The sequence below is a fragment of the Phodopus roborovskii genome, unplaced genomic scaffold (genome assembly GCF_943737965.1).
Source record: "Phodopus roborovskii unplaced genomic scaffold, PHOROB, whole genome shotgun sequence".
NCBI classification, from domain to species: domain Eukaryota; kingdom Metazoa; phylum Chordata; class Mammalia; order Rodentia; family Cricetidae; genus Phodopus; species Phodopus roborovskii.
The window spans coordinates 9,294,335-9,320,108 of record NW_026125391.1 but is presented as its reverse complement, the minus strand read 5'-3'; the positions used below and the strand labels follow the sequence as shown (position 1 = coordinate 9,320,108).

Below are 25,774 nucleotides of genomic sequence, written 5' to 3'. Positions count from 1 at the left end.
AGAAACTGTATATGAATGTGCTACTCTTCTTAATTTATGATCCATGTTTGTGAGGACTTACTGTCAAGTTCTAGAGGGTAACCAAAAGGAAAATCAATAGCTTGTAATATTTAGAGGGTTATCCCCGTGACTCCCTGGCCAATAAAAATAAGAAATAATCCATTCCTGATATTGTGGCTTTTATTTCATAGTGTGTGATATCTAGTAGTGATGTTGCTCCCAGTTATAGAGTATCTGCATTTGAACTTCCTCTCTATCTCTCCTTTTCTCTCATCTGCCCCTACCTCCAGGTTTTCATATGAAATTTTTATTTCTTTTTATATTTGAGAGTGGGTCTCGATGGCTATCTTCCTGCTCTAGCCTCCTGTTGGCTGGAATTACCGGCACATACCACCAGTATCATATTCAAATAGTAGAAATGTCTTTCTTGACTTGCTTTGGTTTGGTTTTTGCTTTTCTTTTTGAAACTGTATCTAGCCATATTCCTCCTGCCTCAGCCTCCTACATGCAAAAATTATAGGCATGTACTCTCCTCAGCTCAGTAGAAACTCTTTTGTTTTCCCTACCACTGTAATTTTCTAGAAGAGTAGAAGAATACCTGCCCAGTGACAACAATGTTTTCCATCTTGCACATTTTATAGTAGCGTTCTTCTGTCTTCATGAGTCTACACTCTTAATGGAATTGCTTTTGCTTCAGCCAAGTATAAAGACACATAATTATCCAATGAGATGCTATATACTAACAGCTTGGATATGTGTTAGAGAGTTTAAGATTGCAAGTTTCTTCCTTGTTATATATTCTGGACAAAAGTAAAATAAAACCAATTGTTCCTCATTTTGTTTTTTATAGAAGCAAATTTATATTTTAAAAATATAATATTGTACATTGATCATAGGAAAGGTCAAACAATTAAGAGAAGAGGTTATAAATAATGGCAAAAACGAAACTGGCTAAATATTTCTTCCAAACTGAAAATGCAAGCTGAACATTATGGTCCCATGATATAAAAATAAATAAATAAAACAAGTAGGATATTATGCTATTTAAATAGAATAAAAACTAATGATGTATTCTTCATAAATGATGTCCAAGTCCCATAGCTATTCATCATTTTGACTGCCTGTTGTACTTCATCTTAAATTGATGCTGATTTTATGTGACTACAATATTTCTTTTAAAATCTTAGCAATATTTTCTAAAATGACCCAATCCTATTATAACTGATAAGAGATGTAGAACAGGAACCACAAATGCTAAATTTAAGTTTCTATTTTGCTTACTTTGTTTACTTCGGCTTGAAGGTATAATCATAATGTAAGTAATATATGATAACCATTTCCTTAGGTGCACATTTAAAAATAACTATTATCTATGATGTATTAACGCTTGCCTGAGGATTCAGAAAGCAAAGCCAGGCTCAATAGTAGAGATAAGGCAGTGGTAGTACACACTTTCAATCCCAGGACACAGGATTAAGAGTTAGACAGATCTCTAAATCCAAGACCACCCTAGGTGAATCATAACTCACACCTTTAATCTCAGGATTTGAGAGGTATAAAAGGTAGAGACATTCAGTCTGAGAGTTAGTATCTAGCCACATTGAGGACAGAATAGCACTCTGAGTGAATCTGAGGAACAGTGAAGTCTGGAGCAATTTGAGGTGGCTCCTTTGATCTGAGCTGAGATAGAGGTGGGAGCCAATGGCCAGCCGCTTAGCTTTTCAAGGGTTGAACTCAGATATCTGTCTCTGGGTCTTTTATTTTCTTGCTAGAAATAACGTTTTGCATAAAATGATTCAACTTCAGAATAGAGAAATAGTCCTCTTCTGTTTAGCTTCCTATTTCAGCACTTGCAACATTATTGCAAATGCTTCTTAGTTTTTCCTTCAAAGGGCACTATACTTTCATGGCAGCAATGATTATATATTGTATTTACTCTAATTTACTGGTGCAATGTCTGAAGTTAAGAGTAGAATACTAAGTGAATAAATGATGAATGGTGCTGTATGAGAGCCCCTCAAAAGGATTCAGAGTTAAAAATCAATTGCTTTGACTCTGAACCAGGAAACATTCAGTCAGAGAAGGAAGAGGAGTCACTTGCCCACAAGAGAGCCAGTGGCAATACAGGGCCCCTAGTGGAATGGAAGTTGCTGTTTTTAGTGGTAGAGTTAATGTTGAGGTGTTTGTGCTGCAAAAGATAGCTTAACAGCCACATCTTCATGTTAAACCACTGGGTTACACAATAACAAGACAGGAAAGCATGAAGAGGACTTGTTGAAGGGAAATATTAGTCAGGAGGAAAATAAGAGATAGATGAATGAAATTGTCAAAAATAAAATAATAAGAACAAAAACAAATCAATTGCTTAAGATTGAGTGTGATAAGCTGTTAAAAATAATGACATCATGAAATTTGCAGACAAATAGATGGAACTAGAAACAAATCATCCCAAGTGAGATTAAAGAGTAACCTTGCTATAACCCATAGAATAAGAAAGGCTATGTAACAAAGAGGGCTAAATAGGGCACACCTGAATCTTTCTGGCAAGGGGAAATAGAGATTTTGTGACTGGACTTAAGGTGAATGGGGATGGGACCATGATGGATTGGGGGGGCAATGGAGGTGAAGAGTACTGAAAGAGACTACTGGGGAGAGCAATTGAGGCTTAGTTAAAACCCTGGCTAGATGGGGACTCTCCCAGGAATCTACAATGATAACCCCTCCTAAGAATCCCAGCAACAACAATACATAGTCTGAACTCACCATCATCTATGACCAGTGGAAAGAGTGGGAAACCAACCCTGCCACACCACACACACTTTGACCTGGTCTGTCCTGCTTATGGGATATGCCGGCTTAGAGACTGAGGGAGTGGCCAATCAATGACCAGTATGTACTAAAACTCATGCCAAGAGAGTAAGCTTACACTTGACACCAGGAGCCCGGAGCACCAGGACCCACAGGCTGGATGACCCAGAGACCTAGGATAGAAACAAACATGACTAGAGGGAAAAAAATAAAGAAATATAAATGTAATAATGCCTAGTGATATTCTGCTATAATCATAGATTAATACCTAGCTCAGTAGTCATTAGAGAGGCTTCATCTAGCAACTTATGGAACAGATGCAGAACCAGAGTCAAACTTTAGGTGGAGAGCTCTTGGCATCCTGCAAAAGAGGAGGGGGAAAGATTGTAGGAGTCAGAGGGTTCAAGGACATCACAAGAGAGCCCTCAGGATCATCTAGCCAGAGCTCATAGGGTCTCACAGAGACTGAACTGACAACCAGGGACATAGTTTGGGACTGACACAGGCCTGATTGGGGATGTTCTTCAGTATATATGTTTCTCTTATTGGCTGATAAATAAAACACTGTTTGGCAAATAGAGATAGGAAGATAAGTGGGGTGATAAGATGAGGAGAATTCTGGGAAAGGTAGGCAGAGGTCCCACCAGAGAGATGGCATGTAGTGGCTAAAGAAGAATCAGGTCCTGGCATTCTTTGGTAAGCCAAGATCAAGATGGAAATACTTAGATTTATAGAAATGGGTTAATAATTAAGACAGTGCTAGCCAATAAGAAGTCTTAGCTATCAGCCAACAGTTTAGTAACTAATATAGCATATGTGTGCATATTTGGAGCTGAGAAGGGCAGCAGGACCTGGCAGAACAAGAAAATGACAGCAACATAGGCCTTCTGCTTATATGTGACAGTTGTATAGTTTGGTCCTTTTGAAGGAAGCCTAACAGTTGGAACAGGGGCCTGTCTCCAACTCTTTTATTGGCTTTTGGGACACTAGTCCTAATCCTGGGTCACCTTGCCCAGGCTTAATACATGCTTAATCATAGTGCAACTTAATATGCCATGTTTTTTAGCTATTCATGGGAGATCTGCAGTGTCCTAAAGAGAAATGCAAGAGGAATAGATTGGAAAGTGTGAATGTAGGGAAGGTGGGGCAGAGAGACAAGGAGATGAGAGAGGAAAAATTGCATCTGGGATGTAAAATTAGATGGGTAGATACATAGATAGATAATAGATCAATAGATGATAGATAGGTAGATAGATAGATAGATAGACGGACAGACAGATAGACAGATGATTAAAGACCACTAATTAAAAAAAAAAAAAGATTCAGTATAAGAGAAAGCTGAATAGGGGAATGTTTGGTAGAGATCATTTTTAATCTACATCCATAAGAAGGTATTTTGTCATATTAGCTGATGACTATCAATATTACATTTCATAGACAACAAAAATAAAACAGAGTCAGCATCCAGAGAGTTTTGGCCTTGCTCAGACTCTTAGCCTTTACAAATGCAATTTATTTTTATAATAAAAAAATTGTATTTTTCCAGCATAGTCTGCTTCCAATGCATTTAAAGTTTTTTGTTAGTTCAGTTTTTTTTAGTAACTTTCTAGAATGTGAATTTTCATTTCCCAAAAGTCTTAGTACTGATTTAATGATGTGATTCACGTGACAAACATCTATTTTCTTTGCTTCATTGCTATTAGTGAATGACAAGTGAAGGAGATTTATTTTAACTTGAAAATGTCAGGTATGCACTTTCGGAGATATATTTTTTTCAGCTTTTAATGAGGTGGTGTTTCTTTTTGAAGGAATACTCATCTCTGATGCGGATGCTGTGCAGGTGACAACTGATATTTAATAAGTGATGGCTCTTGTATTAGTCGCAGTTCGCTAAAGAAAATGTCTCAGATTGCTTTTGAAAAGCTCGTAGCGTCAGTAGCCCAAAGGCAAGATGTGACCTTTTTATTACATAATGAGAATCATTTATTATCTTACAATGTATCTTAAAGTCACAGACAAAATGCCACTTTGATAATTGCTTTCAATTAGCTTTGAGCATAGCATATATTCATAAAATGTCTTCTCTAATTTAGAGTTGAATTAGAGAAGATTGCAGACATAATCTGCTTTAAGGTTGTCTCATTTAAGGTGATTCGTGGCTTCATATCACAGAAATCAACATGAGTAGCTTTAGAACAGTGCCTCTGAGTGTCTGTGGCTTCTCAGCATCTGATCCTATTGTATCACCAATTAATTAACAAATTAGAAAGATCATTTCTGACCTTTCATGCATGCTAACTTTTGACTTCCATTTCTAATGATTGTTTGGAAATGAAGCCTTGAAGCTCGTGTTGAGAGAGAGAAACAATCTGATTAAAGAGATAAATAAGGTTCATGTAAAGCTAAGTACCTCCTAATGCTAGGCCATGTCAGGACTCTGAATACGGTAATGGTGCATCTTTTCCTGTTTCAATAATAAGTGACTAGTATTCAAGAAATGACACTGGGTAAAAGGAAAAGTTCTGTGAGACTGAAGTAGGACAAGTGACATTAGACATAACATCATATTGAAATCGTAACTTCAACTAATTTCAATTTTGGGTTAACATTTGTGTATCGCTGAAATGTATATCCTTGTCTTTAAAAAAATGTTTGAAATCATGAAACTCTGAAATTAAATTTTAACCTTGTCTTATTTTCGTTATTTGTGATATTTAGCTGCAGAGTTTCTCAGAACATGGTATTCTGTCCTCCTTCACTCTTTGGTCTTTCTTTTTCCTAGATAAAAATTACACACAAGAACCAAGCCCCAATGCTGATGGGCCCTCCCCCCAAAACTGGGTTGTTCTGCTCACTCATCAAAAGAAGAAGAAACCGAAGCAAGGAGTGACCCCCCCATCAGGAGAAATTTGAATAATATGGGCCATGCAGCACTTTGAACCATTTCAAGTCTTCTGCTCTAACAGAATCTAACAGCTTTTGTTATTGAATTAATGTAAAATTTTGGCTATTAGAAAATCTATTGTCTCTGTTTTGTATGTATCTGTGCATGAAAAAAGTAGGAGTTTATATGGCGTGATGCTGCATATTTTAGTTGCATGCAATTCCCATAGGTTTTTCAGTCTCCCATTCATATCTTACCCCATTTCCATTTACAAACTATGAGGACAAACCTCGGGAAGAGCAAAGAAATATCATGGTCAGTGATTTTTGTTGCAGTTGTTGTAATTGACAAGCACTAATAAATAAGGCTGCAATGATCCAAAGTGCAAACCACCATCTTTGCCCTGCTAGAATCAGTGTGTCCATGGTATTAGACCTGTGACTCAAGGAGACATTTAAATCAAGGATTTGATTAAGTAGTTGCCTATGATACCATGCTATATCTAAATAGTCTTTCTTCAACATCTTTACTCTTCTGAATGGACATTAAAAATCAGGCATAAGATTTTTTCTTGTGCTAAAAAATAGAAAATGTTTTTTGTTTAGCTTTATTTTTCATTCCAAAAGTGAGTGAAAATATGTTACTAGAAGTGATTGTGATAATATAAAAAAAAAAAAGCTTAGTTCTTTCTGCATGGGAATGTAGGCACAGATGCTAATCACACTAGTAGCCAAATATATATTTTAAACTAGGTGCCTAATGAATCTGTTTCCCACCAAAGAATCAGAAAATTATAGTTCTTATGAGTTTAAGAAAAGAAAAATGTCAGAAGAGAATGAGTTATCAACTTGTTGTATTAAAATTCTCACCATTGAAAAAGAGTAAATCATATAACACAATGGCAGTTCAACAGCCAATTTCTTGGCTATTTGGTGCCCCTAACATATATGACTATAATTTTTAATGGATCTGTTAAATACACTTCAAGAAAGCAAGTGACTGCATTGGTTCTCTTTTGAGGTAAATTGATACCTGCAATAATATTGAGCTCATCAAAGCAAATCATGCATGCAATTAGCTCCTTACTACTCGTTCATTCCAGCACCATCTCTATGACATTTCAAATGCTTGGGAATATATAATGGCCTAGATCACTGTTTAAGGTGTTCATAGCATGGTGTGGGTCTCTGGTTGTTGAAAGAAATTGTGGCACTACTACTTTCCATAGTGTTTCTTTGAGGCTATTCTATGAAATGAAGTACTTCTAAGCAGCCTCAGTGTAGTTCAGTCATACTCACCTGAGTCTCACCACTGCACGTTTTGTTTTCAAACACGCCATCAGGAAAAACGTATGCTTGAAATGCATGATTTACCAGCTTTCCTCTCTGCTCTGCATTAAAGTGCTAATGATTTATCAGTTCTATTTTTCTATTGATTCATTCATCGTTGAATAACAAATAGCAGTTAGTGATTCTGTTGAACACAACCCTGTGCATGGATTTATTGATTTCAAGTGAAATTGCTGTAATTTTAGTCCTCCAGTTTGAAAACTCAAGTGAATGCTATTGTATCAAATAGCTGCTCTCAAGCAATGTTCTGTAATGGAAGAGTATGTATAAAGTGTATTCCTTTAGTATTCCAGGAGCATTGAATGCTAAATACCAATCAACAATAACTTTAATTGCTTTAAAAATAAAAGTGGTTGAATAGAATTCAGACATAATTTAGCTTTCCCAGGAAAATTATGATTAAAATTACAAATCCAGTACAGCAATCAGTTGTCCTAACATAGTAATAATAGAATAGTTATTCAGCATAACAGTACTCTAGACCAAAAGAATGTTCAAAACAATGGCAAATGCATCACTGACATAATGTCACATAACTCATCCATTGTTGTTGTGCATCTATGACTACAGGTAGTAAGTATTTTTACAGAAATTGACGAGTTTTTCTATAGTGGGCAGGCAGACCTTGCACCAAAATATTATTCTGTATCCCCTAATTTTATGTTCAGGAGGACACTTAGGTAGCAGCAGTTTCTCAATCATTTGCAGCACCTTTGCACTGGGAAAAAATTGCAGAAAATTAAGAAACTGGCCTGTATGGTTTCAGGATCTGAAACAGTGGACTCTGCTGCATTTCAGCGTAGCTGCATGACCACAGCCTGTGCTAATAGCCACAACATTTCAGTCCATTGAATTCACGGGTAACACTAATATATCTTCTAAAAGGAATCAAATTTGACTTTTCTAAACTCATTTTTTTTTTCTTTTAGATAAATGATGTGCTTGCCCTTTGAGTACACTACTCCTGGGGTTTGGAAAGTAGTTTTTTAAAATCTACTTTGATGATTTTGAAATAAGAGAAGATATTCTCTTCTTTTTTTATGACAGCTTCATGTGAAGAATATATATTTTAAGGAAAATTCTAAATGGGAAAGTTCTATGGCATATTAACATACTGAATAATGAATGTTAGCTTTAAAAAATGGAAAATTTTCTTCCAGGTGTGTGGGTGTTGGAGGTGTTGAGTCAACCTCCTTTAACTATAGTAGGCATCATAGTGATAAAGTTTTCAGTGAAGTGATGTGAAAATGAATACTGCACAAACCTACAAGGGTCAGAAGATCTCAGAGATGGAGTTTCATACTCTGCTAAACACTGCCATACACTAAGCTGTTAATGAGAGAAGACAGATCCCAGAATTAATCTAGAAATGTACACTTTCAGGAAACAGGAAAGGTGATATCTATGTGGAACCAGAATTTCAAAGTCTTATGTATATTTTCTCACATCCCACCATGTGTGCATCATATGTAATTGATGTGTAAAGATGATCATGTGTTTGTAATAGAAGAGAAAATATTTTTACTTTGAATGGGTCATATGACTGTATTCATTCTAGATGTAACTGATCAAATGTTCAGCCTAGACAATCTCCTGAAGGCAAAAATGCAAAATAGTCAGCACTAATAAGTCATACACCTATTCCTCAGTTTGTTCAATAGTCCGTTTTTAGGAGCTGGGAGCAAGTACAGCTTTCAGGGCAGAATCTATTTGAGTCTGCTTATGATACTCAAACAAGATAGGACTTTTTCATGGTTCCTTTCCTTTTTCTGTTAGTGTTAGCTGGTTTTCTGTTGGTTTTGAAAAGAAAAGTGTACAATTATGGTAATGTAACCCTCTAAGAATTAATAAACAGACAACTTACATTCCACAATAAAAGATAAAGCCCTTTAAAAGTATATTGAGCATGTGGAATTTAATAAAAATGAATAAATCAATCTCAGAAAAGCCTTTCATTCTGTAAAAAACAGAAGTCACACCCTTAAACCAGCCAATTAAATTGCATTGTGTTTAAAGGTTTGAGTAAATTCTCAGTTGAACCTTTCTATATCTTCTTATTGTGTCTAAAACATAGGGTTTGTTTAATTAAATTATCTTAATTATTTTCTCAGAAAGTGTTATGTACAAATTCTGGTTTTTGAAATAAAAGTCTTAACCATTCACTTGTGTATCTCTCATTCCTCACCAGAGGTTCCCTTCATTTGAAATATCCATGAGAACATTCTCAGCTGCTTTCCATTAGATGACCTGAAGCAGCCACCCTGCCTTTGTCAGGAGGAAGAACTTTATCTCTAGAGACCAACTTACTTTGTGTCTTTGTTAAGGTTTTCATTGTTGTGAGGAGACACCATGACCACAGCAATTCTTTCTTTAGGAAAACATTTCATTGAGGTGGTTTGCCTCCATTTCCTGTCTGTTGGGATCATAATGTTATCATAATGGTAAGCATGGCTGCACAAGGCAGACCTGGTGCTGGAGGTCAGAGTGATATATTTTGAGGGCAACAGGAGGTTAATCGAGACATTGGGTGATACCCTGAGCATAGAAAACCTCAAAGCCAAACTACATAATGACACATTTCCTCCAACAAGGCCATACCCACTCCAACAAAGCCACACTTTATAATAGTGACACTCCCTATGAGGTTATGGGGAAAATTACATTCAAACTAATACACTCCACACCCTGGCCCCCATAAGATTTTAACAATATCATAATATAAAATGCATTTAGTCCAAATTCAAAGGTCCCATAGTCCATCACAGTCTCAAAAATGTTTCAAAGTCTCTTCAGAGATTCAAGCAATGTCTTCACTGTAATAATCTGTAAAAATCAAAATCAAAACTCAGATCTTACTTCCAATATTTAATGGCACAAGATATGCTTTACCATTCCAAAATGCAGGGGAGAGAATAGTGAGGAAATATTGGACCAAAACAAGACCAAAAGCTAACTGGGCAAACTCCAAGCTCTACATCTCCATGACTAACGTCAAAATAGTCTTCAGATCTACAACTCTGTTCAGCAATACACTTTCTTATATTGGGCTCACTCCACTCCCTGTTAACAGCTCATCTCAGCAGGTATCCCATAACTCTTGATCTCTAATATATTGGGTTCTCCAAGGAAGTCCTGGCTTCAACTCCACAGCTTCTCTCCTAGGCTTACCTTCACTTTAGGGATACCCCTGACACATATCTGGCTCAGCAGCTTCTTTTAGGTGCAGAGACAAATTTCATAACTCATGTCTTCCATCTTTATATCTTAAGCCAGAACCATATGGCTAAAGCTGCCAAGTTCTGCTACTTACTGGGGCTGGAACATGACTCCCTCATTCAATGAAAACTTAAATTGATTTTTTGTCCCTCACTACCTGAACTTGGCTGTACTGCAACTGGATCTCTAGACCAGGCTAACCTCAAACTCAGAATTCCACCAGCCTCTGCCTTCCCAGTGCTTGGATTAAAGGTGTAATCCACCTTTAATCAGATCTCAGCTTTTCTTTCATTTCTTTTCAGAAGTTGGAAACTTAGCTGGGCAGGATCTTGCCCTTAGGTCTCCACTCCTTATGTTTCATTTCTTAATGCATTTATCTCCTTGAACACAGAACTTATTTCAATTCTGTTTCTTGCTGCTCTTTCTCTTCTCAAAATAATTTTATAATTTACCCTGCTTAGCTTTCTCCTTTTTATTAAAAATCTAAATAAGCATGAACACTAGTAATCACATGAGTCTATCTATTCTAGGCTATTGAGAGATTTCCTCTGCCAATGAAATTAATCCAAAACTCTTCACTTTGCCCTTAGGCAGACTCTTCAGACAAGGGCAAAGGCAGCCACTTTCTTCACCAAAATATCACAAGAATGATCTTTAGGCAATGTACTAGAATTCTTCTCCTCGGAAACAACTTGAGTTCATCAAATCATACTCAGCACCACTGTCTTCCATGCCCTTGCTAGTTTGGCCCATTAAAAAAATACTTTTCTAATCCATAGTCCCAAACTCCATATTACTCCAAACAAAAACATGGTCAGGCCTATCAAAGTAATACCCCAGTTCCTTTTACCAACTTTTGTCTTAGTTAAGGTTTTTATTGCTGCGAAAAGCCACCATGACCACAGCAACTCTTATAAAGAAAACATTTAATTGAGGTGGATCACGTACCGCTTCAGAGGTTTAGTCCATTGTCATCATGATGGGGAACACGGCAGCCTGTAGGCAGATACGGTGTTGGAGCTGAGAGTACTACATCTTTCAGGCAACAGGAAGTCAATTGAGACCTTGGGTGGTATCCTGAGCATAGGAGAACTTTAAGCCTGCAACCTCAGTGACCCAGTTCTTCCAACAAGGCCATACTCACTCCAACATTATGACATTATGAGAGCCAATTACATTCATAATACCACACCGTGTGATGCTTTTTGTCCTACACTGTAACTGTGGTTGTGTAGTATTTTCACAGATCCCAGAAAAGGTACAAGCTGAAAGAGATGTTGTAAATAATAAAATTTAATTTCAAGATGAGATTAATTTATAAATTTATTCTATAACAGGCCATCAGCTACCAATGTGCATTGGCTAAAGGAAATACTTTTAAAGGGTATGCAACCATCATAAAATACTTCTCAGGGGCCCATTCTTTTCCCTAAATATGTATATTTTAGTAGAAGAGCTAAATGTATTAATGTCTACACTACATGATTGAATTATGTAAATAAAGAATTATTTAAGTCTAAGGGAAACAGTGGCTTTATGGAGCCATTCCATGTGACTTCAAGACAAGTTAAGTCTACAAAGGACATTTTTGAAGATCTAGAATTTTACAAAAAGAAATCAGTATAATTAAGAAAATTCAGAGCAAGAGAACATAAGCACACAGTACATAAATCAAAAAAATAAGTACTAGTTATGCATTGACTAAGCCCAACATAAGCAGATGGTTTTATTAAAACTCACCAGAACCTTATATACTATGGATGTTAACAATGCAATTTATATTTCAGTAAAAGCAGTGTATATGTAGTGATTGTTCAGTCTTCGGCACAATTTTCTACATAAGTAAGCTCATTTAAATGAGCTCAATTAACAACACCATAACTATCTCCACATTAGAAAATAGGCATAGACGTGTGACATTTTTGAGGCAGTCAGGAATGAGCACAGAGATGTAATAATGTATGATCTTTCTAAACACCATGCCACACTGCCTCTCACCTAGCCTGGAAAATCAATTCAATTTCATCTAGTTAAATATAACATGAACACAAGTTACAGTCTTGGCTTTCTTTGTAATAGTAACATTAAATTTAAAATATCATCAAGGATGGTGGTATGTATCTTTAATCTCAGCACTTGAGAAAAGAGGCAGGGAGATTTCTATAAATTTAAAACCAACATGGTCTACATAAAGAGTTGCAGGCCATCCAGGGATATATATCAGTATCCCATCTTAACACAGACAAACAACTCATAATTGTAATGTAATAGGAGAAGGAAAAGATTATTCAAGAACATGAATATATCACTGATGGCAACTGTTATTTTCAAAATAAAAGTAAATAAAGAAATATTTGGAAGAATTTGGTCTCATCCCTAACAGCAAATGTGCCTCAGAATCAAGACATATTCATCTGCTGACAAGCACATCACGTGATTGGTCACATCGTGCCTTCTGAAGTTCAGAACACTGGAACGGCTAGGGAAATTACTAGCACCAAAATGTAGGTAATTTTAAAAGAGGCCGACACTACCCACTAAGACTCTTGGTCTATAGCAGTGGTTCTCAACCTTCCTAATACTGTGACCCTTTAACACGGCCCTTCGTCTTGTGGTGACCCCCAACCATAAATAAATTTTGTTGCCATTTTATAACTATAATTTTGCTACTGCTATGAATCATAATGTAAATATATGACACATGATCCTCAAAGTGGTTTCAACCCCCAAGTTGAGAACTGCTGATCTAAGGGCCATTTTTACAAATTTTTAATTTTATTTATTATGTGTCTATGTGCATGTGTACACAAAACCTATGCGTGTTCATGTGAAGGTCAGATGTGGTGATGTCTTTCTCACACAAATAAAGCCTTGGAGAATGGAGCTTGCCAATAGCTAACCATAGAGGTCTGGAGGTTCGAAAAGAATGTAAGCAGGGACAAAGAGGAAATCGCTCTCTTCTCTGCAGATGCCTAGGAAGTAAGGTGTGTTGTGGCTTGCTCCTTCTCTCTGATCTCTCATCATTTCCCTCTATATCTTACTCTGGCCTTTCATTATCTAGAGCAATAAAGAACTCCTTTTACAGTCACAGGACAGCTTTGTGGAGTCCGTTCTCTACTCTCACCTTTATGTGGGTTCCCTCAGGCACGCAACTGGGCCTGCAAAGCAATCTTGAGGCTCATCATTATATTTTTTATAAATGACTGAGCATTTCAAATTTCATGCCTGAGACATTAGCTCCTCTTTCTACATCCACTAGTGAAGTCATATTTTTAGCACCATGTTTTCTTTTTTCTTATTCTTTAATTATATTTTCTTGATAAGTGATACCCACAGTTATGATTTTAACATACCTAAGCACCACCTAGAATTTCCTAATTTACATTTCTATCTTAGCCCATATATCTGCTACCTATTTCTACATCTTTTACTGAATTGCTCACAGGCATGATAAACAGAAATTCCTCAAAATATTTATCTGAACTACAATCATTGACCTGTTTGACCTACCCTATGAATGTCTTTTTGGGTAAATATCTTTTTGAACCTAAGATTAAACTAATATTTGGGAATGGTTATTCTTACCCATGTTTTGCAGAAAAAAGTCATAAATATATACATGTTTTTCATATAGCAATGAAGAAGAAATTTAAGTGAAACTTCAAATTTCACTTAAATTATTTCCTGCATCTGCTCAGAACTGTGAGCCATTCTCTGAGGAAGGCATTGACCTACTGGTAGCCCAGAGCCTATTTCAAAACAGAAAGTCACGTATTTCCTGCCTTTCAACCTGGATGTTGCTCACATACTGTGGATTCCACTTGCACAAATTTGTGACTTACCCTCATTCTCACACATGAGCCCATGTGTGTCTGTGTTTGCTTTCCATCTCACAAAAGCACGGCCCATTCTTGATATTTGGTCAGTTACTAAGACTCTCCTATTAATTACATTTACTTCATATCTTATCTATGTGCATATCTGTGTGTATGGTTTGCATATGAGTGTGCTGTGAGTATGATTTTGTATATCTGTTTGTGTATGGCCTATATATATATGCATACAAGTGCATGTGCATATCTGTGTGGTCTGTATATTCATGTGTGTTCAGAGATGTCTTTGCGGGGCTGCAATCGGAGCCAGCCAAGTGGCCACAAGTCAGTACCTAAGTGGGGGAGTGTGGATGAGGGAAAGCCTAGCTATAGATGATAAAGAAAAGACAGAGAGACAGAATAAAGGTCAGGAGGGCAGATCAGCCAATACTGAAATGCACTAGTTTATTTTTCGCCACTCTTATATACCTTATCCAAAAAGGCACACACAGTGTCATGTATATGGAACAAAGACTTTTCTTCCTCAATTATTCTAAGGGTTCAGTAACTATACCTTAGCTTCAACTTCTCCTTCCCTAGCCTTGAGGTCAAGAGTAGTGATACCTCAGATTCAACTTCTCCTTCCCTAGCCTTGAGGTTAGGAGTAGCCACATTTCATCTGTTGTTATTTAGATTAAGACAGCCAAAAAATCCACACCTTTGACCTTAAGGTCTTATGATTTGCTGACAGCTTTGAACCCTCTACCCTTGTGACAAGATAGAGTGCAGCCATCTTTATGGGCAGCCACACATGTGAGTGTGCATTTGCATATCTGTGTGTGTGTTCTGGATATGCAAGTCAGTGTAAGTGCAGGGGAGCATTTCCACATTTTTCCCCTTGGCATGATTTCTCACTAACCCTGAAGTTAGGCTGTCTACTTATCTGCCCATCTCTGTCCCTCTCCATGTAGGATACAGGGATGCACTGCCATGCACTAAATGTAAATACTGTCATACCAGTCATCTGAATAGTCCCCTCAAATCTTCCTGTTGGGCACTTACTACCAATCCCCACTGTAAACTTGGATAAAAGAAGATACTAATGATCAGCCTACAAACTAAATGCTCAACTGCCTTGAACTTAACTCCTACAGATCAGTGTGCCATTTCCGTTGAAGTCATCTTCCTTCAAAATCTCAGATTCAACTCTTTGCCAACATAAAACACAAGTGGTCTCTGGTCAAATTCCTAACAGTCCTCATTTCCTCCTGAAAATTCCTGAATGCTGACCATATCATTATATCTGCTTGGTATTCTGGTCTTTCAAGTTCCTAACAGAAGTGAGTACTTATCTCTTATTTCCATTATTCTAGGGCTCCTCTGCATCTTTGAGTTGTTCAAATTGTTTCCACAATTAAGTTCCAAAGTCTTCCACGTGATCTAGAATCACAGCAATGATTCTGTCCCTGTCCCAGACAGAATTCACTTCTGTGACAACATATCCAACAGAACTATTTACCACAGATCTTTACATCAATTTCAGAGGCCCTCAGAGGAGTGTGGGGAGGATAGAGCTGTTCAGCTTATGACCACCATAAGCAGGAAGGAGAAAGCTTGAGTTTCTAGATTCTCTCCTGTATTTATTGCATCTGGACTCCCAGACTAAGGGATAGTATCACATGCAACAAAGGTGGGTTCCCCAGCTTTGCTTAACTGTCTCTAAAAATATTTCATAAATACATTCAGGGATGTGTTTTCCTAATCAGAGACAAGATAACAATGACTATTGTCCCAGAATGGAACCACACTATATCACAGTACCATTGTAATCTTTGGAGGGGGGTTCACTGAAGAAAACCAAAGGTCAGTCTCTTCATTTACAAAATGAAAAGTTTCTTTGTACTTAGCATCTGTTAGAAATAACTAACATACAACTTGCTCATAGGGAGAGTGAACAAAAATGCTATAGCACGTGTCCAGCTCTTCACTGATTAAGCTACATTTGGGAAAATGATTCTGTGCTGTAAGAAAAGTAAATTGCTTGGATTTCATAGAAACATAAAGAGTTTGTGTATGACAATGTGTCTGTATTTCTTTGCATTACAATAAAATATTTTGATTAAGTGAAGGACAAGAATAATTAAAATACAAATGAACTGTTTTATCAACAGCACAGTCCTGAGTTAATTAGAAGAATGCAAGAATATTTATTCTTATCAATATACCAAAAAAAGAAGGTATTCCTTTTGGGTAGTGGCCTAGAAGGTTCTTTCAGTGCAACTCACAGGTCTCCAAGGAATTCCCAGATCACTGCCCTCATATTCTCTTTATTCTCCTCTGCCTTTGCAACTTTAGAAAATGCATTCATTCAATATTTAATTGTTCAGTGGGAAAAGGAGCTGGAACATTCACAACGTGTTTTATTGAATCTAGCCATTAAAAGCAATGTGACTTATAATTAAAATTTGTGTAGAAATAATAAATAAAAGGAGTGTAGTGTATTTAGCCATATATAGGAGCTGCAGATGGGCTAAATAATATTTTCGAAATATTTACACATATTTGTAACTCTTTCTGTGCTCTCTAGCAACTACATGCTGTGAATTCCTCATGCACATCTGCGAATAATTAGTTGGCATTGGCTTATAATATGTTAGATTACCTTAACATATGTAGTTTTAAATATCTGGTGTTTCTTTTGAGGTTGTTATACTATAGGCTTTTTTTTCCTTATTCTGAATGTATACATTCTATCATTGGAGATTCCTTCAGTGCAAAACACCAATTTTTGAAACATTTGTTCCCATAAATATCTCACACGAAAATTGGTAAATTTAATTGACAACTAGTAGCAATACAGTTGTATATCATTTATATCAATTACAAGTTCCTGAAACTCATAGCAATGATAAAAATATCTTAAATGTTATTGAAAATACTCCATCTTGCTCCTTTTACATTTGTACATAAGCAACAAGACCACCAAATAAATACTCTTCTCTCATCCTGAATCTCCTGTAGATTTTCTTCTTTTGTTATTGTTGTTTTGGTTTTGTCATCTACATTTAGAAAAAAATTTAACGATTTCATTTTGTTTAATCCCCCTTTGCTACCCCCCAACTTCACCTCTGTCACCTACATCCATTCCTATTTATGCTTTTCTTCCTCAAGTATGGCCCTTCTCTCCTTTCAGATAATCTATAATCTACTACCACCCCATAATTTATGGTATTTCCCACTCCAACCAACCCTTTCTAGATGCCTGGCTTCCAAAGCCACTCCAAGTTAAATGAGTAAAACTAAAATTCTGAGCCAGTCCTACAAATGAGAGAGAACTTACAGCATTTGTCTTTTTGGTCTGGGTTATGCCATTCGATATAAATTTTCCAGTTCCATACACTTACCTGTAAATTTCATCTTCTTTTTCTTCAATGTCTTGTTGTATGTTAATACCTCATTTTAATACCCATTCATCAGTCAATGAGCATGGTGGTTGTTTCCTTTTGGTTACTATTGTACATAGAGCATCACTAAGCATGGTTGAGCAGGCAATTCTTTAGGACAGTGCAGAAACAGTTGGGTATATGGTCAAGAATGCTATAACAGGTTTTATTTAAAAATTTTTCAGGAAAGTACCTATTGATTATACACATACCAACAATCAATTAGTGTTCTTCTTCCCCCATTTGGTATGAGCACTTGTCATTTTATATACTGATAGTGGCTTTTCTGACTGGGATAAAATGATCTGAAAATGATGTTGTTTTTCCATGATGGCTAATGTTTTTGAAAACGTTTTAAATTTTTGCTCATTATGCTAGTTTCTTGATGTTCTGCTTTGTAAGTTCCTTGTGTATTTCATATACTAGTCCATTGTCTGATACATAGATGGCAAATATTTTCCTCCATTCTGTAGTGTGCTTTTTCCTATAATAGACTGTTTCCTTTGCTGTCCAGAAGTGTTTTATTTTATAAGGCTTTATGTGTGAATTTTTGCCCTTATTTCTTGAGTACCCAAGAACTATTTAGAAAGTCTTTACCTGTACCTGTATTGTTTTGCATGCATCCTACTTTTTTTTCCAGCAGTTTCAGAAGTTCCAATTTTACATTGAGTTCTTTGATTTATTGTAGATAATTTTCATACAGGATGAAAGTGTGGATTTACTTTCATTCTGCAGGTTTCTGGTCAACATCTGTCAAAGATGCTGTTGTTCTTCCAATATATATTTTGATATCTTTCTCATATATGACATGGTGGTATGTAACATCAGTAATGAAAACTCAGAGATAGATAGTAGAGTCCAACCCCTTAGAAAAGCAAAGCAACTATGCCAGGATCTCTTCTCTCTACCAAGCTGAAATAGCAATCCTGTCTCTAGGAATCTTTAGAGGCAAATGCCCTGAATTCTTGTCTCCTCCTGTCTTATATTCCTTTCTCTTCTCTACCCAACCATGCCATTCTTGTCTCCATCTCCTAAGTGCTGGGATTAAAAGTGAGAGCTTTGTTATTCTTTTGAACTGATTTACTCCTGTGTACCCCAGGGTGGTCTTGGATTCACAGAGATCCATCTGCCCATCTCCTGAGTTCTAGGGTTAAAGGTGTGTGCCACCACTGACTGGTCTTTATGCTTTGTGGCTAGCTTTGCATTCTGAACCCTCAGGCCAGCTTTATTAAATCATAAATAATATATCATCATAGTGGTATGTTTCTTCAATCCTAACATTCAAGAGACAGAGTCAAAAAAAATATTTCTCTGTTCAAGGTGAATCTGAATTCATAGAAAAAAAAGCCAGCCAAGACTACATCAAGAAAAATGTCTCATATATATATATATAATAACTTTGTGAACTTTCTGTTCTATTTAATTGGTTCACAAATCTGTTTTAATTACTATGGCTCTGTAGTATAGTTGGTAGATATGGAAATGCTACCAACATTATTCTTGTTTTTATAAAAAATATTTACACATTAGTTTGTGTGTCTGTGTTTGTTTGTCTGTGTGTGTGATTATATGCACATGAGTGAAAGTGCTTATGGAGGCCAGAGGAGTGAGATAACTCTGGAGCTGGAGTGAGAGGAACTGTTAGCTACCTAACACAGGTAATGATAGTTTTTAACTATCAAGCCATTTTGCCAGGCTCTAAATTGTCTGTTATAAATCAGAAAAGTTTTAGACCTAGAAGACGTTTTTCTTCAAAACTATGTCTGATGACTTAGTTATGGTTTCTATTGTGAAGAGACACCATGACCATAGCAATTCTTCTAAAGGAAAACATTTAACTGGGGTGGCAGCTTACAATTCAGAGGTTCAGTGCATTATCATCATGGCAGGATGCATGGCGGGATGCTAACAGACATGGTGCTGGATATATCTTCATCAGAAGGCAACAGAAGTAGGGCTCAAACACTGGGCAGTATCTTGAGCTAACAAACCTCAGAGCCTGCTTCTATAGTGACACATTTCCTCCAGCAAGGCCACATTCACTCCAAAAAAACCACGCCTTCTAACATTGCCACTGCCTATAAGCTTATGGATGCCAATTACATTGAAACTACTACTCCTGAGTAATCTTCAGGTCATTTGTCATCTTAGAGTTACCTAATGGCAAAGCTCAGAATTATAAACTTATGCATTCCAAAATAACTTCTGGAAATAGTTCAAATTGGAATAATAACTACTCATAAAAAATCTGAAGCTTTTAAAATTATTTTAATCAAATAATTATTGAGTAAATTTACATGAAAAAGGCTATTAGAGTATTGAATGTTAGAGGTCATTTTGATTAATCACTTTTGTGTCTTTGTAGGCAAACACCTAGAGAAAGTAGACAAAGGAAGAGCAATTTTCTGTGGATCATGGTTTTAGAGTGCTCAGTTCATGTTCACTTGATCTTTTCAGCTTGGGCAGAAAACACACCAGCAGGAACTTCTGCAGAGGCTCTGATTGACAGGAGGCAGAGAACAAAGCAGGAAATGAGCAGGTATATTGTGCCTTCAGTGGGAGCCCCAGTGGCCTCCTAAACTACTCACAACCTCCAAAGAGAGTGCCATAAGCTGGGGACCAAGTGTCAAACACCGAGGCTGTGGAGGACACTTCAAATTATAACAACTAATAACTTTATTAGATAGATACTAAAATAAACTTGTTTCTCTAAATAAACTATGCCATGTGATGATGGAGATGACCAAAGAGTAAGGCTGACTGACAGTGATTAGGGGCCTTTTTCAGGACTTTAGTTTAGTATGAATGAAATTCAATACCTGAAATCACCATGAGTCATTGCTAAAAGTTATAATGGAAATAAATACAGAAGAGCAAAGACAATAGAAGAAAATACTATTGTGGACACACTCTGAATAATTAAAGAGAAAATATTAATAAGTCATAAAACTTAGGGTCTTAGGCTCTTTCAAGCGTGTTTGGTTTCAAGACTCTAGATTAGAAACATCTTAATCAAGAATTAGTGTGTATGTGTGTACATGTGTATGTGTGTGTGTATGTGTTTGTTTGTATGTGTGTTTGTGCATGTGTGTCTCTGTGTGTGTATGCACATGCATGTGTATGTGTATACTTAGCCACTATGATATGTAAAAGTACAACTAGCATAGTATTATTTATTTTTAGAAAAACACATACTCCTCTCTGTTTCATTATGAAACAAATTTATTTACCAAAACCAAATAATTTAAAGTCATTTTAACAATAAATTTGTTCATTCATTATGCACTCATTTTTAATTTTACTTTACCAGTTTAATATGGACCAATATGATCAAAACTTATCTCTAAGATTAGTCCTTAGCATTTGCTGTTTTTCCTCCCCATGGGAAGAAAGTGAAGTGATCTTGCTTGTGTGGTCATTTACTTCTTGCCTACCCTGATGATAAGCAGTTCATATACCCATGTGCAGGACAACAAAATTGTTTCTGGTGACATATGTGCTGGTATGGATGCCTATGCTTTAGTGCATATAGAAAGCCCAATCACAGTCTCAAACGTTGACCTTCTCTTCCCTATAATGCTTGCCCATTATTCCTCAAAATCTAACACCAGTCATGGTTTGCTCCACTAAGTTTGCTTTGGGTAAAATGCATGCTGATATCTACTATCATACATTATTCTTTAGACCAGGATCACAAGTGGGGAATTTAAACTCTCCTTTTCTTCAAAATTACTTTAATTTAGGGATCTTTTCCAGATTGTAGGCTTCATTGAGAATGTTTTATTCGACCTTTCGTCTCATTAACTTTCATCTTTCAACGGGTTGAGATTCCTTCTAAGCATGCACATTGTCTCTTTTATTTCCTGTGACCAGTGTAGAACAGCAAAAGCTCCAGGAAATACAATTTCTATAGTGAGTCAGGAGAGAAGTCATCAAATCCCTCAATAGATTTTCCACCATCCTCATCTTCTATCCTCCTATTTACCTACATCTTTTATAGGTGCTACAAATAAATACAGACATTCTACCTGTTCTATTCCCCTTTCAACACTAGGATATATATCCAGGTGTGGTCTACATCAAAATAACAAAGTCTGAAAAATATATCTTCCTTCATATTTTTCTTCCCTTACAATCTTTCCTCACCAATGTAAATTATAGATTTGCGTTTTTCCAAATGTGGAGAATGTTTACCCTTGAAAAGAATTTTCCTTTTTTTTTAGGGAAGAAACAATTGAAAAATTTACCCATGTTAATGGAGAATATTTATAACTGTATTACATATATTCATATACATACATATATAATATATATTAATTATCTTTGCACATGCTTCCCTTAAGAAATATCTAAGGTAATAGAATGCTCATTGTTCTAACAATGAAACAGGCTTAGATCCAAAATCCTGATAAAATGAAAATCATCATGAAGGGAATGAAAGAAAGAATAAGCGTTAATGAATTAAAGATGTAAAAGCTGTTTTTATGCTCACAGTTATTACTGAAATTGGACAGTGCAGCCTAGAAACCGAAGAGAATGATGTAGTGTTTATGTTTAAAGAGAGTTTGTCACAAAAAGCATGAATTTGAGAGAATTTAAGTTTACATAATGAATACTGAATTTTTTTAAGAGTATGTGCAGAGATACTATAAAAGGAATTCCAGAGGAAAATATTTTGACTTATACCTTTTTAAAAGGTAAACCTGTTCCATAACGAACCAGATGTTATAAGAAGCAAATACCCATGAGGATTTTTACTGCTGAATTTGATGAAAGGAAGCATCATCTATGATCATTTCCTTCCATGAATAAGGAGGCCATCCAAGGCCATGGGATTCAAGCTCAGGCTGTCTAAATGTAAGTTCCACATAGAAACATGGAACTCTCAAAGTGCAGGCTAGTCATGGCATATCACAGAGGAAAGTGAAATAAAAGAGAGAAAACAAGAGCTCACTTTCGTAGTAAACTTCAATGGGTTTTGAAATATGTAATAACTTGCTCATTCTGGTTTCCACAAGTAGTTCTTTGTTTCAGTTTAATTTTTTAAACGTCAGCAACTATCTTGGATATATTATAATGTACATGCATTTATTTTACTGACAGATATGTATTTATACACACACCTAGCTTTCCAATGTTTCTGTGTGAGTTAATGTATTGTCTTGGTGATGAAATCTTGAATTCCATAGGTAGCTGCCATCTTTAGGTAACATGGAAATATTACCTAAAAATCGTGCATGTTTTAACATTCTTGTCAATTTTATATGCTTATCTTGGACATCAACACTGACTATTTTCTTTTACCTATAAATGTTATCTCAGTGATTTGCTAGTGGTCTTTAGGAATTAATTCAAGATAAATAAGTTGTCATGAGACCCAGGTAGCCCAAGTGTTAAAGTTAGCAAATACCGCAATCTGCTTTTCCTGTTATTTACTAAGTGTCTCCTGTATCATAAATAATTTAGAGTTCAAAGTGAACTATGCTTCTAAGTGCTAGAAATACTCAAATCACTTTTATTTCTTTTGCTAATGCTTTCCTCATATAACCAGAACCGAAACCACTCCACTTGACCTTTAATTGTAAATGAAAGCTCTCATAGAGTGCCACCCTCATGGACTCTAAAGAGTTAGAAAAGTAAACTAAATATTAAATATAAATTGATTATAGAACAATTTTCACATGTGTTGTTACTAGTGAGTCATGATTTTACATATAATTAATTCAAGAAAATCTACATTCATCATGACCATTGCAAATTAATATCCAAAGACAATCGATATAACTTTATTTAGAAGGGTTTTACTAATATCTGATATTCAACAGCAAGTTCTCAATGGTAAATGTTAATTCATTTGAGTTAACATTAATATAACCAGCCTGCCGCCACTCAAAGATTAAAGTAGCCGATTTAATTGAATAGTCCTTAAAATGGTATCCTGTGAGTAACTAAAATATCTACTTTAGCAGGCTTTGAAGATGATGCAACCCACCTGGAGGGGGAGTTTTTCTCTTTTATCATGATTGTGCCTTCACACAGAGAAGCATATACAAGTGCTATCTTACTTTTATTGCATGGCCTGAACTTCACATTTTAGAGTGATGATGGATCTAAAAGTATCCATCCCTATTCTCATTTCCACTAATGATTCAGAAAGAACAGTTCTAAACTTTTTCACTTTGCCAGAGTTATAAAGTTAAGTTGCTGTAGATTTGGAATTAATACTCCAGCATCCTAGGGGAAAGATCTCCCCTCTGCTTCTTCTGATTGATTTGGGACTTTCCAAGGCTCTGAAAAATACATAATACAAATAAAGTTAGGGTGTCATTATTAAGATCTCATTACAAAAATAAAAAAGAATAGCTTCTTATCAGTAATGCAATTGTCTTAAGTACTTACTTGAAGCCAAAATATGAATGATTCTTAGGTTTCTTCTGTGTCTTAGGTCAGTTTGAGAAAATGTACTGCAGCTTGCCTACCTGCTTATCAGTTGTCTCTGCTCTTCTTCATCTCCAGTCTGTAATGAGAGAATATTTAGAACAAACCCCCCAAAAAAGTGACCATTAACTAAGTAAATATACCTTTGTTTTCTCATCTATAACATGGTTTTACTACTGATGCTGTACAGAAAGATGATAAAACAATACCTAACACATAAGAGTTCAATAAACTCCTTTTTAATTACTCTTACTAATGATAAGTCTTAATGAACCATTATCTTTTTCTAACATCTCCTGGTTTAATTACTTTCTATTTTATATGAAACATTGCTTCTTCCTCATTTTCATAAACACAGATCACTTATTTAACTTGCAGCTCTGTAGGTATTAAAGGAGAGGAGACAAACATAGTATCCCTGTTAGAATAAGCCAAACACTACCATGGGTATTTCCGTGCTGACTTTCCTAGTAATCTCATGAGGTAGCTGTTAAAACTTGATATTATCTAAGACTGAACACCCAGTCATAGACTGATGACTAAAATTCCATTACATGAAACTGGAAGTGAAACAAACCAGTCACTGAACACAGGTCCCATACCATCTCACTTGATGGTAAAATATAAAAGCATTGACTTTATTGAGGCTGAGAGAGGAATAGTTGCTGCTAGAATCTGGAAAGCACAGCAGTAAGGAAAGGTGCCAAAATGTTTAACAGATACTAAGTAATAGACAAATGCACACAAAGTCCCGGTGTTCTGTTCCATAGCAGAGTGACTGGAGGTGATGATAAAGTAGAGAAAAAGAGAATCCTACTAGGAAGAATTTTGATGTTTTCACCCTAGAGATGCATTATTGAAAACATATGATTTTACCCTATTTTGAGAGTTCTATTGTACATTTGCCCCCCCCACAAAAAATAAAATAACATGCCCCCTATATATTCATACTATCAGTTAAAGGAAAGCACTGGCAAGAAGGTTCAGCAGGTAAAGGGACTTGCAGCCAAGCTTCATGACTTGAGTTTGATGCCTGATCTACCTAAGGAAAGCACAGAACTGACTTCAAGTTGTGTTAAGACCACACTGTATGTACTGCAGCATGCATGCCCTCACACACAAGTAAATAACTACAATAATATTGTGAACACACATACATATATAATTTGTTAAACTCCATAGCGATGTGAAATATACTGAATTCAAGTTTTACTGTGCTAGTTTTTGAAATCAGTCAGTTTTCCATTCCAACAAGAAGTTGTAAAATCCAAATGATGGAGTAACTTGTTGTTTTTTTTTTAAGTGTTTTACAAGCTTCTTGGTAGGAAAAAATTGTTTCAGTGGCACATGATGGTTAAATTCAATTGTCCACCTGACTGAGTAAAAGATGCGCAGAAAATTGGTAAAACACATTTCTGGGTCTCCCTGTGAAAATTTCTCCAGATATGTTTGATATGTGTGTTCAAACTAAACAAAATGAAACAAAAGAAGAGTGGGAAGAGCCACCATGTATTCGGATGGAATCATCCAGCAGCTCCAGGAACCAGAGGGATCACACAGCAAAGAAGGGAGTCATGTGTTCTACATCTGCTCCAGTTTTCTTCTGTGACTGTCACTCATGGATTTAGGATTCCAGATTCTTTAGCATTTCATTGTAGATTCTCATTAAGAACTCCCCAGGCTCTTCAAGGCCTTATCCACAGCCAGTGTCTGTACTCTCTTCCTCTGAGATCTGCTGTTCTAGGCTGAACAGCTACTAGTTTCCCAGTTCTATACGGCAGGCAACCATTATAGGATTACGTAGGTTTTAACCATTTAAACCCA

The 25,774-nt window shown here is 36.1% G+C and overlaps 1 protein-coding gene across 1 annotated transcript in view; it reads left to right on the top strand.

Annotated features, from left to right (window-relative positions):
• The window catches only part of Dgkb (diacylglycerol kinase beta), a 702,490-nt gene extending 696,740 nt beyond the window's left edge, over window positions 1-5,750 (top strand). Inside the window, exon 26 of the mRNA XM_051175084.1 lies at window positions 5,591-5,750. Within this exon, the coding sequence (XP_051031041.1) occupies window positions 5,591-5,698 (108 nt within the window). The 3' untranslated portion in view covers window positions 5,699-5,750. The remainder of the gene's footprint in view (window positions 1-5,590) is intronic.
• Window positions 5,751-25,774: the final 20,024 nt, after the last annotated feature.